Genomic DNA, 12,560 nt, shown 5'->3' with positions numbered 1-12,560 from the left:
TGGAATTTCTGAGGAAAGCTTAGTCAAAGCAAGCAAAGTTAATGGGTTGGTTGCTTAAATAAAATTGCAAGTCTCCTTTTGGAAATACTAGCCCTGGAATTTTAGTCTCAGTTTTTATTTCTAATGCACCTTTCTGCTCTTTTTACTAAATAAAACTTCGAGAAACCTTCAACAATCACGTTTCAGCAACCACTCCCTCAGCCAAAGGCTCAGCTCGCTGTTCACACCACTGTAGTGCTCGGAAATGGACTTTTATCTCATGTTCTCATTGTTCCAGGCACGCTGGCTGTACAAGCTGCACTCAAAAGGGCGTTAAAACTAAACCTGAGATTTGCATCTTTACACTCCTGACACAGCCACAGTAGGAAGAAAGGTCTGTAACAGCCATATAAACAGGGAAATATTGTTGCCTGTCCTGTTTGAACTGTTCTACACCTTACACTACCTGTTTTATCTGTGATGGGAAAGGAAACAAAACTACAGCTGTTAAAATTGCCAGGCAGATGCTGTGTGTTTCCTGAAGTCAAAAGCTAATCTAATGTACTTGCCTGTCAGCTGAGCATGCCCAGAGTAATCCAATTAGGATAATTAGAAGCAGCCAGAAGTGGTTTAGTGCACTGCTACTCCAGTCCAACATTCAGGTGAGCTGCACAGTGCAGTGGATCTGTGTGCACCCCTCAGGGTGGAACTGCTTGGAAAACAAAGCAGATGCCCTTAAAAAACACCACCACCTTGTTTACTTCTTGCAATAATTAAACACCAGCTCAGGTAAATCCTATTCCCAGAATTCAGCAGCAAATGAATGTGCCCAGGTGGGCAAAAAGGCCAAAGGCTCCTGGCTTGTACCAGCCACAGCGTGGCCATGGGACCAGGGTGGTGACTGTTCCCTGGGCTGGCACTGCTGAGGCACCTCCAGTCCTGGGGGCAGCTCCGGGCCCCTCATGGAAAGGACATGCAGGGGCTGGAGCGTGTCCAGGGAAGGGAACGGAGCTGGGAAGGGGCTGGAGCCCCAGGAGTGGCTGAGGGAGCTGGGAAAGGGGCTCAGGCTGGAGCAAAGGAGGCTCAGGGGGGACCTTGTGGCTCTGCACAGTCCCTGACAGGAGGGGGCAGCCGGGGGGGTCGGGCTCTGCTCCCAGGGAACAGGGACAGGAGGAGAGGGAACGGCCTCAAGGTGCACCAGGGGAGGTTTAGATTGGATATTAGGGAAATTCCTTCATGGAAAGGGTTGTCCAGACCCTGCCAGTCCCTCCTCTCTCCAAGGGACATGCTGCCTCTGTTTGGAATGGGAGGAAGCAGGACTCCAATCCCTACACCAGAGAAAAGTTGCTCCTCAAACTCAGAAGACACAAAATTCACCTCTCTATGAGAGCTACATACAAAGTCCACCAGGATAAACAGATTTAAACAGGTTTTATTCATAAACTGTTTGGGGAAATGAGATTTACTGATATACAAAAAGTCAAGAAATGAACTGACTTTCTTCTGTTTGTGAATCCCTTCAGGCACGTTTATAAATTCCCACCATAATTGCTAAGGGAACAACACATCTCCACACACTTGACTGAGCCTGGGCTGTAATGAACATTGCATTTCGGAATTGTACAGAAACACACTCCTGTAGCCAACTTGCAACTAGCATTCCCAAAATTACTAGCTACATGCTACACAAACACTTTACAATGATAATCAAGAGGTACATTATTTCTCTCTTTTTTTTATGCATTAACCCCGTAGGATGTGTACAATCAATCACAAATTCTATGGTTAATTTACACAGGTTTGTAGTCAAGCTTGGACTCCAGCTTCTTGGAATCAGCCACTTTCCTGACAGCTTTCATGAAATCTTCCTGAACTACGAAGTCATGATCGGCACGGATCGCAAACATCCCTGGGAGGGAGGATTTAACAGTGTGAAGACAGAACATGAAGTTTCACTCAAATCCAAATGAAAACAGATCCAGGTTACACTGTCTGCATGTGGACCTTCCCATGTCTTGGATGTTGGGAAGAGGAGGGAATTCACCTTTCTGAACTAGGGGATTACTAAAAAGAAAACTTGTTTAAACTCTGAGTGTGCATTTAGTGTGTTACTTAGCCTGCCCATGCAGGCAAACCCCGAATGCACAAATTTTCATGTGGAAAAAGCATAAAATAACATCCACTCTCCAGGCACACAGGTACCAAGAGCCCTGAACTCTCTGCAAAAAGGAGAAAAATGGGTACAATCACTGTTTCTGGAATGTAACTGGTTCTAATGAGACAGTGGGACACATCATGATCAGCCAACAAGTGGTTGGCTCAGATGAGCTCAAGTGAAATGTTCCAGCAGGATGTTTATGAGCTCCTGGGTTTAATCAAGAGAGGAACAGCTCCAAGGTTCAGCATTATCCAAGATTTAGCACATCCAAATGAAGAGTTAAGGAATTACCTGCTTCAGTACAGACATTTCTCAAGTCTGCTCCGTTGAAGCCATCTGAAAGTTTCACGATTGCTTCATAATCTGTTCATAAAACACCAATGCCCGTTAGGAATAAATCCCCTTTCCCATTAGGGATGCCAATGAAATACACATCCAGCTACCAAACAGCCACTTGGATTTCAGTGCAAACAGAGAGCTGCCCACTGGGCTGATAAATTAACTGGAATCATCAGCTGTATCAGCCCTTCCATTAAAACAGAAATGTGTGGCAGCCAGAAGCTCATGTTATATAATTAAATCCCAAAGTTACCATCTTGTGGTTACAAGAATCAACGTGAAGTGCAAAAACTCCATCAGTGCAATGTTCTTATCATTTAAATGATGTAAAAACCCAGAAAACTTATCTCCAAGTGATCATAACTCAGTCCCTTTCTACTTCCAACACTCCGTCTAAGAAAGACATTTAATTGTCTTAATATATTCAGCCTGGTATTTTATGCACACATATTTACTAAGAGTGGCCATGGTTATAATTCAGTGGGAATCAATTTCTAATCCACTGTGTCTGTTGAGCCTCCAGCAAGTTCTGATTTTTGCAAGCTGCTTATTAAAATTATCAACTCCCTGGAAAACTTTTCAGTTTCCCTTCTGTATAAAATTCCAAACATTTGAACTGAATGTTTTTATCTCAGGAATCCAAAAACACCTAAAGATGAGAAGTTCTTCAGCTGTATTTTAATTCCATGTAGTACAATGTCATATAAAAATTCTTTTCGTAATTGGAAAGTTAAAAAAACCTAAGTGAGGGGACTAAGCAAGGTTGAACAGTGCAAGGTTTGTGAGTTTAGGGTTTTCAGCAGACACCAGGACTGAAGCAGGAGAATCTCTTGCTGGAACCTGAGCAGGTTCTTACCTTTGGATTTTAATGCAACTCCCACCTCACCCTGCTGCTAAGTCCTGGCCTTCTTTTTGGGATATCAAAGCTGAGTATCACAGTCTTTCCATATCACATTCAGGAATTTAGCAAGGACCTGACACCTCACCTTGTGCTGAATGGCAGAAGGAATGATCCTACCCTGCTCCACTCCAGTGCCAAAGACATGAGAACAGGATGAAGTAGAATCCCACAATGGTTTGGGTTGGAAGGCATCTTCAAGACCATCTCCTTCCAACCCCTGCCATGGCCAAGGGCATCCTCCACTTGCTCCAAGCCCCGTCCAACCTGGCCTGGAACACTTCCAGGGATCCAGAGGCAGCCACAGCTTCTCTGGGCAACCAGGGCCCCACCACTCTCTCAGCCAAAAATTCCTTCTCAATATCCCATCTAACAGTGTCCTCTGGTGCTGCCTTGTCCTGCCACTTCTCCTGCCACTCCATGCCTTGTAAAAAGTTTCTCTCCAAGAACTTTACCTCAGGTTCACGATTTGCTTTGGAGCTCCTTCTCTCTCTTAGCCTGCAGTCACATGCAGGTTTAAGCCAACACTGCTGCTAAGAAAAGCAATGCCCATCCCTGGCCCTCCCCCAGCTCGCTCCTGCTCTCCCTGTGCTGAGCTGCAGCTGTTGATGCAGCCAGATGGTGACCGGGATCAGCTCCAGGGGCTGCAGGAATCGCTGCTGTCAGCACAGAGGGGGTGGGGGTGGCATGGGGCCCTGGGGCACTGCTGCACTCCCAGGCAGCCAGCACTGCTTTAAAAGCAAATCCCAGCCCCAGTTTCCTCCAGGAAAGCCGTGAGGAGTCACTGTGAAAGCAGGACTCTGGGCAGCTCAGAGTAACACAGTCCTTAAATAAACCTTCCCCGTTTTATCTTCTTATTCTCCCCTTATGTTCCTGAGAGAACAATCCACACCACACCCAGACAACAATTTTCCTTATGCCATCTCCAAACTCCCAAGGTTTCTCCCTGACTTCTAAAGATTGTTGCTTTCAGACTTCTTCATTAACAGTATTTCTTTCATTGAGGGGTGAATGAAAACACTCTCTACTTGCACTAAAAGCTGTGCCTTTAGAAACAGGAAACTGCCTGATGAGAACCACGTTGATTTTCCAGTTTCCAGCTGTGCTCCAAGGGTTTATATTCTGTTTTCCTTTTCAAAGACTTAACAACAGTTCAATCACGATGCATTAAAAAATAAAAGAAGTAGAATTCCAAGAGGGGAAGTTGTGTGGGCACAACAAAGAGTGTAAATGTGGGAATACAGTCAGAATCACTGTAACAACTCATCCTCTTCCCACTTTTACAAACAGCAGTAGGAATGACATCCAGGTTAACTCCCTACTTACCTATTTCACCATGTTTAGTGATAGGACCTGCGTGAATCTTCAAAATATCTAATCTGGCTTGCTCATTTGGTAGATCGATATCTAGAAAGAATTATAGCTTCAATAAAAGCAGAAACCCAGAATTCCCATGGGATATATCCTCCTTTCAGCCACTGGGAAGCAGAAACTCACGGATTTTTCTATCCAGCCTTCCGGGCCGCAGCAGGGCAGGATCCAAGGTGTCAGGTCTGTTTGTAGCCATGATCATTTTAACTCTGTGCAGAGTGTCAAATCCATCCATCTGATTCAACAACTAACAGGAAAAAGAACTTTGGTGTCAAACAACCCCAAACCTTCACAGTCTGATTTGTTTTCCTGCCTAAGTATTTTCACCAAGATGAAAAGCTCTGAATATAAGTCAATAAAAAAAAATCCTACAAGGGCTCAAGCTCCCTGAATATTCCATTCCAAGCAATGAAGAGCGAGCTGAAGAGAGACACTGAAAATGCTTTGCCCAGAGAAAAGGACATTGAGAAAAGCTGAGCTCAAACATGAAACACTTGACTAAAACAATGAGGCAAAGAAAACACTGCAAGGACTAAAGGAGCCAATGGCTGCCTGACACATTTGGACTGTAGTGCACCAAGGCCAGGACATTCCAATTAGACTTGAAGAACAGCCTCTGGAATACTAATCCACACACAGGAAGGCGTTTCATTGTGAGCACTCAAAGCACTTTGATCACAGTGATTTCATTCTCTGTGGAAGGCAGACACATTCTTTTGAACCAGGCAAACTGTTTGCAAACACAGGCCAAGGAAGGTTCCCATTAGCTTCAGAATTCCTAACTGTCACCAGTGGTTTTAATATTCTCATCACACGACCCAGTTTACCAAAGCAATTAACACAGAAACAAAGAAATACAACTGCTCCTCCTAGCTTTGAAAAGCCAACTCTAACACTCCAAAACTGTTACAGACAAGAGTCTTTGGGACTAAAAGGGTTAGAAAGGGGGCCCTCCAACCTTCAAAGATGCAGGGAGCAGCAGTAAGCAAAGGAAAATATCCCAAATAATTACAGCAGTTTATAAGATTCAATTAATATCCACACTGAACTCATGGCTGAGTTATCAGGATGTGCAGCTGCCTTTTGTAAAAGCAGCACTTAGTTCACTTCTAGTTTAAGATTATGAACCCAGAAAACATTCTGCCAAGCCAGAAACCAGGTAACAATTCACAGCTGTATTATATTTAACGTGGCTGTTCAGGACACAGTCAGGAACTGGACACTCACCTCCATCAGAGTCCTCTGAATTTCTCTGTCAGCTGATGTGCCTTCGGAAAAGCGGCGCCCACCTGCAGCACACCAAATCATCAGTTCAGGTATTTGCCTTTTGCCTCTTAAACAGGGGGGAATTGGCTTTATAGCTGATTTCAGCCTTAAAAGGAGAGCCCAGCCACTCCCCCAAACCATAAGCCTTACCAATAGCATCGATCTCATCCATGAAAATGATGCAGGGCTGATGATCTCTGGCATAATTGAACATCTCTCGGATCAGCCGAGCGCTCTCGCCGATGTATTTGTCCACTATGGAACTCGACACCACCTTGGGAAGCACAGAGGACATGGATGAGGAGGCTGGAGAGCAAACAGACCCTATGTGTGTGAGGGCACTGCCATTACACACCTTGAGGAAGTTGCAATCCAGCTGGCTGGCAACTGCTCTGGCCAAAAGGGTTTTTCCTGTACCTGGGCAGACAAGAGATTGAAGCTGTTTGATTACTAGCTCAACACTGCCTGCCAGTGACTTGGGAAAGAGGGGAAAAAAGAAAGGGAAAGGGAGAAAAGGAAGGGGAGAAAAGGAAGGGGAGAAAAGGAAGGGGAGAAAAGGAAGGGGAGAAAAGGAAGGGGGGAAAAGGGGGAAAAGGGGGAAAAGGGGGAAAAGGGGGGAAAAGGGGGGAAAAGGGGGGAAAAGGGGGAAAGGGGGAAAAGGGGGGAAAGGGGGGAAAAGGGGAAAAAGGGGAAAAGGGGAAAGGAGAAAGAAAACAGGAGAGAGGGAAGAGAGAGGGAAGAGAGAGGGAAGAGAGAGGGAAGAGAGAGGGAAGAGAGAGGGAAGAGAGAGGGAAGAGAGAGGGAAGAGAGAGGGAAGAGAGAGGGAAGAGAGAGGGAAGAGAGAGGGAAGAGAGAGGGAAGAGAGAGGGAAGAGAGAGGGAAGAGAGAGGGAAAGAGAGAGGGAAGAGAGAGGGAAGAGAGAGGGAAGAGAGAGGGAAGAGAGAGGGAAGAGAGAGGGAAGAGAGAGGGAAGAGAGAGGGAAGAGAGAGGGAAGAGAGAGGGAAGAGAGAGGGAAGAGAGAGGGAAGAGAGAGGGAAGAGAGAGGGAAGAGAGAGGGAAGAGAGAGGGAAGAGAGAGGGAAGAGAGAGGGAAGAGAGAGGGAAGAGAGAGGGAAGAGAGAGGGAAGAGAGAGGGAAGAGAGAGGGAAGAGAGAGGGAAGAGAGAGGGAAGAGAGAGGGAAGAGAGAGGGAAGAGAGAGGGAAGAGAGAGGGAAGAGAGAGGGAAGAGAGAGGGAAGAGAGAGGGAAGAGAGAGGGAAGAGACGAGAGAGGGGAAGAGAGAGGGAAGAGAGAGGGAAGAGAGAGGGAAGAGAGAGGGAAGAGAGAGGGAAGGAAAAGGAAAAAACAGAACAGAAAGGGAGAAAAGGAGAAATAAAGCAAGCTCTTGCCACAGTCTGAAAGCCACAACCAACCACTGGTTCCCCTTTGCTGAGACTCACCAGGGGGGCCGTAGAGCAGGCAGCCTTTTGGAGGGATGATTCCCACACGCTGGAATAATTCTGGGTTTGTAAGTGGCAGTTCAATGACCTGTGAAGGAACAGAGAACAAACTGAGACTCTGTGGTTTAAAACAGTTAATGGTGCACCTGCCAGCCTGTTTTTCATGTATCTGCATTTTTATTTATTGGCAGCATTTTTGTGTGAGGAACAGTTAAGTAAGAAATTGTCAGAGATCCTATGGATCAATCCACACCCCTGCCCTGGCTCTGCAATGGCTGGTTCCTCTCAATGCTCTCTGCTCAAATCACATCCCTACTATCTTAATTCCACTCCCCAAAACAATCCTGGTGGTTTTTGAGCAATATTCCAGTCTGTTTTGCTGGCCCTCCCACTTGACTTCATGGCATTCCCACAGCTAAAGGGTCTCAGATCCTTTAAATCCTCTTCACTATAGGATTATCTTCATTTTAGTCCCAATCCAAGCACTTTAAATGAAGCATGGAAAGCACTAATCTGAGAGGATCCTTGAACAGCCTGATGGTAGTGTAGGACAAACATCAAAAAGGTGGTTTTGCCCTGAAAAGCTTCACTCAGAGCATTTATCAGTGTCTGGTGGGGGGTTTGAGGCACTGGGTACCTCCCGTAACTCCCGGATTTGTTCCGACAACCCTCCGATCTCGGAATAGGAAACATCTCCTGGGTCTTCATGAGACATGTTATAAACCAGTGGATCCACTTCCCTGGGCAAGTATCTGGAAAACAAGAGTTAAGAGCAGATGTTTTTCACTGTGCAGACACATTGGTAAATTTATAAAGTTATTTCCATCAGTTCTACAGCAAAATGAAAATTATTTCTTCTCTTCCCACCTTATGTGCTGAAAAAAAACAGGAAAAAACCCAAACCTAGCAAACTTTTTGAAGTTTTAAAACACAGCTTAAAAATTGGCTGAAAATACCATAGTTATTTTTCTAAAGGACATCCAATTACTTTTAAAATCATATAAAATAGACACACTACTCTTCCCTCAAAATAACTGTCCTTATTTAAGCATTGCTTCGCAGAAAATGTTTACAAAATATTACAGAACTGATTATTCCAAGCTTTGTGTAATGTTTTCCCCCCTTTTTATGATGAGAAGAGCAGAATCCTACCTCATAATAGTCAGAGTGGTCATGTCCAGAGCAACTCTTGTCCCTGGCTTCAGCTTACTCTTGTCAAGCTAGCCCCAAAAAAAGGAATTCTGTTAGAACCCCACTCCAACACAATCCCTCATTTTAGCCAAGAGGTTCACTGGAGTTTGCACTCCTTGCTGCATCCCACACAAGTAAAAACAAGGCTACTGTGTGACACACCAAGCAGTCATTAACTCACCTCCACCACTTTTAAAATAAAGATTATTTTCTAGTCCATCATTAATTTTTAATTTTACTGCTGTCCATCTGACTGGATCAGCGGGATCTAATCCTCCCCTCTGCTCCACACAGAAACAGCTGTTTCAGAGTAACTGAACAATCCTCACAAAAAGTTGCACATTTTCCTGTGTCATTACTTCCCACCTTTGAAGTCAGCTGTTTGATTATTCTCTTTCACCTCGGATGCCTCCTCTCCTGCCTCAGCAGTTTTTGTCTGCTTATTCCATTTTAATGGGATTTTTAAACACATTCTAGTACACCCTGCTAAACCCTGCTGGAATTAAAAGAGTTTCTCACCTTGTCTTTCAAAAACTAATTTCTCCTGAGCTTTAAGGACAAGGACACAGCCCATGCTGGATGGGATGTTGGAAGGAATTCCTGGCTGGGAGGGTGGTGAGGCCCTGGCACAGGGTGCCCAGAGAAGCTGGGGCTGCCCCTGGATCCCTGGAAGTGTCCCAGGATAAGTCTGGACAGGGCTTGGAGCAGCCTGGGACAGTGGAAGGTGTCCCTGCCCATGGCAGGGGGTGGGACTGGATGTGCTTTTAAGGTCCCTTCCAACACAAACCGTTCTGGGATTCTGGGACATGGCATCTGCACAACAAGGATTCCAACAACCCTTTTCCAGGATTCCTGGAAGCTTCCCATTGCCCCTGCTGGGGGATTTATAAGGTCCCTTGCCACGTGGGTTCTTGACCCTCTGGCAGGGTTTAGGATCAAGCAGTCCCTCTTCCCTTACTGGATCACTACTAAGGCCTCTTTCCAGCTCCCTTATCCAAAGAACTTTGTAACAGCTTGGAATTCTCTCAGATTCAACTCTGCCCAACAGATTTAAGCTATACTGCAGTGAGAAGAAAACAAAGAGAAACCACTTGACCTTCTTAGCTAATGCACTTGAGAAAGGGAAGTAATTTTGCTCCCAGTTAAACAGCCTTGCTCTCCTCCCTCCTGAGCAGCAGCAGCTCAGCCACGAGGGCTTTGATCAAAAACTCGTCCTTCTAGTCCGGAAGAAATTGTTTGTCTTTGATATTTTGACATTTTGAAAACAATCATGGTTTGGTTTTTTTTTTTTTTTTGAGCCTCTGGTAGCAAATCAAGGATCTTTTAAGATAAAAGAGTGTTTTTAGTAAAGAATAAACTCCAAAGTGTTGCAATGCCAGGTTCATCCAAGGACAACCTATTCCTTAGCATTCACCTCTGTTTCAACACAGAATATCAAGATTACCTCACATGCCCCACAGTGGAATTAAGTTTACTTATGTCTCAAAATTCTGTAATGAACATCTGTTTCTCTCCAGAAAGAGAAAGAAAAAAATACAGATATGGATAAAAATAATGGCTTCAAACAGACAGAGAGTAGGGTTATATGGGATATTGGGAACTGGGAATTCTGCCCTGTGAGGGTGCTGAGGCCCTGGCACAGGGTGCCCAGAGAAGCTGTGCCTGCCCCTGGATCCCTGGAAGTGTCCAAGGCCAGGTTGGACAGGGCTTGGAGCAGCCTGGGCTAGGGGAAGGTGTCCCTGCCCATGGCAGGGGGGTGGAATGGGATGGGCTTTAAGCTCCCTTCCAACCCAAACTGCTCCATGATTATGAAATATACTGAAATAATATTAAATCTAAAGTTCAGCACTATGACAGCAACAGTCACAGCACAGCAACAGTGACATTATACAATTATCAATTTTCATAATAATCAATTTTCAGAGAGTCCAAAATCAGGCAGAAGGACAGAGTTTTGACTCAATCAAAAGAATAAAACACATGCAAGGTCCCAAGAATGCTGTGGACTGTTTTGTCTCCAGGAGGAAGTTACACTACCACCACGCACAAAGGGAGAGGGGAGCAGGAAACACCTCGCCCCACCAAGGACCCAGTGGATGAAATGCAATGCTAATACTCCAGACGAAAAACAATTTTAATAAATATTCACACAGATCAATTCACCTGACGGCGACAGCCAACCACGTATCTTGGTCCATTTGTTGCCTTCACAATGACTGGAGAGAGAAAATTAGAGGAAAAACCCAAATTTACTCAATTCACCCTCTGAGTGGTGTTTCTGACCTATCCAGAATGCTTTTCTGCCAATAATCTGATCACCAGTATTTTAATTCTTTACTTCTCCATAACTTTAACAAGATTTAAACCTCAAAAGCTTATTATTTTATGACTGCCCCATCCCTGGAAGTGTTCCATGCCAAGCTGGACAAGGCTTGGAGCAGCCTGGGAGAGTAGAAGGTGTCCCTGCCCATGGCAGGGGTTGGAATGAGATGGGCTTTAAGGTCTCTTCCAACCCAAACCATCCCATGATTCCATGATTTTCACAATCTCAGAGAATGTAACAGTTCAGCATACTTACATTTCTCCTCTGTCAGCTGTTTAAGAACCTCGCCAACAATCTGCAAAAGAGCAAATCCAGCATTAGCCTAGAAAGAAATTAACATTGCAGAGCTCAGACACACAGAGAAAACCTCCCTAACCCAAACACTTAGTTCCTGATGTCAAGGTCCCTGTTTGTTTTACCTAGACTGTCCCCACTTTCTTTTTCTTGATGCCAAAAATGGATTTAAAGGTTACTTCCAGGCACATTCACTGTCAACAAGCAGCACAGGATGCCAACACCTCGTTTCTCTCACATACCTGCCCAACGCTCTGCAAGGCCTTGAGATCATTTTCTGACTTCTCATACTGCTTGGTGAGCTCTTTCAGCTGTTCCCTTACTAGAAAAGGACAGAAACACAGGATTTTGGTAACCTTCAACCCCACAAGAACACGGGGCCTGACCCTTTTCCAGCAGCAAAGCACAGGAAAAGCAAGACTGTGGGACACCAGCAAACCCAGCAAGTGACCCTCGTGCGAGTGTGGAGAAGGGAATGGAGCTGGGGAAGGGGCTGGAGCAGCAGGAGCAGCTGAGAGAGATGAGGGGGCTCAGCCTGGAGAAAAGGAGGCTCGGGGGAACCTTCTGGCTCTGCACAACTCCCTGGGTGCAGCCAGAGGTTCGGGCTCTGCTCGCAGGAAAAAGGCACAGGACAAGGGGAAACGGCCTCAAGATGTACCGGGGAGATTTAGACCGGACATTAGGGAAAATTTCTTCATGGAAAGGGTGGTCAGTCACTGGGGAAGGGCTGCTGATGGCAGTGGTGGACTCCCCATCCCTGGAAGTGTCCAAGCAATGGCTGGACGTGACACTCAGTGCTCTCGTCTGTTGACAAGGCGGTGACAGTCCCAGATTGTTCTCGATGATCTTCTCAAGCCTAAATGATTCTGTGACGCTCCGGAGTCCTTCCAAGGGGACCGGGACCCAGCCCTTCCGCTGGAAGCACCCACCGCCGTCCACCCCCCGCTCCCCGGGGCCCGACCAGGCCCATGACGAAGCGCGGGCCGAGCCGCGGCCGCCGCGCTCTCTCCCGGGGCTCCGCGGGGCGCTCAGCGGCGCCCACCCCCGATCCCCTCACCGCCCGCCGTGCCCGCGCTCACACTCCTTGAGGCGGCCGTCGATCTCCTTGTGCTCCAGCAGCTTCTTGCGGTAGTCCTGCAGCGCCTTGTCTCTGGGGTCCGCCATGACGAGCAGCCGCCGCTCATAGGGAATGCCGGGAAGGGCCATGGCGGCGGGGGGGGCGCTCCCGCCCGGCCCTCAGCGCCGCGCAGCGCCCCCTGCCGCCGCGGAGGACAGCGGCCTGTCGCGACACGCGGCTGCTGTCG

General features: G+C 46.6%; 1 protein-coding gene across 1 annotated transcript; it reads right to left on the bottom strand.

The window, feature by feature from the left end:
* Positions 1–1,391: 1,391 nt before the first annotated feature.
* Positions 1,392–12,476, bottom strand: PSMC6 (proteasome 26S subunit, ATPase 6). Its single transcript, XM_039552921.1, has 14 exons — positions 12,336–12,476; positions 11,499–11,578; positions 11,218–11,257; positions 10,803–10,855; positions 8,601–8,668; positions 8,086–8,200; positions 7,449–7,536; positions 6,367–6,428; positions 6,162–6,285; positions 5,973–6,034; positions 4,872–4,992; positions 4,701–4,781; positions 2,429–2,500; positions 1,392–1,888 (listed from the first exon to the last, which is right to left on the bottom strand). The coding sequence occupies exons 1-14, from the start codon at positions 12,460–12,462 to the stop codon at positions 1,770–1,772; spliced, it is 1,212 nt and encodes a 403-aa protein (XP_039408855.1). The 5' UTR covers positions 12,463–12,476; the 3' UTR covers positions 1,392–1,769.
* Positions 12,477–12,560: the final 84 nt, after the last annotated feature.

This window comes from Corvus cornix, chromosome 5 (assembly GCF_000738735.6).
Source record: "Corvus cornix cornix isolate S_Up_H32 chromosome 5, ASM73873v5, whole genome shotgun sequence".
Taxonomy (NCBI): domain Eukaryota; kingdom Metazoa; phylum Chordata; class Aves; order Passeriformes; family Corvidae; genus Corvus; species Corvus cornix.
This window is presented reverse-complemented; position numbering and strand designations above follow the sequence as displayed.

Bases quoted from the DNA above. Each gene is read 5' to 3' on its own strand.
- PSMC6 (XM_039552921.1), bottom strand. From the start codon at position 12,462: ATGGCCCTTCCCGGCATTCCCTATGAGCGGCGGCTGCTCGTCATGGCG. The intron at 6,286-6,366 runs GTGTGTAATGGC...GTGCTTCCCAAG, and splicing joins TGGATTGCAACTTCCTCAAG to GTGGTGTCGAGTTCCATAGT. The intron at 4,993-5,972 runs GTGAGTGTCCAG...TTTTCCTGTTAG, and splicing joins TTCAGAGGACTCTGATGGAG to TTGTTGAATCAGATGGATGG.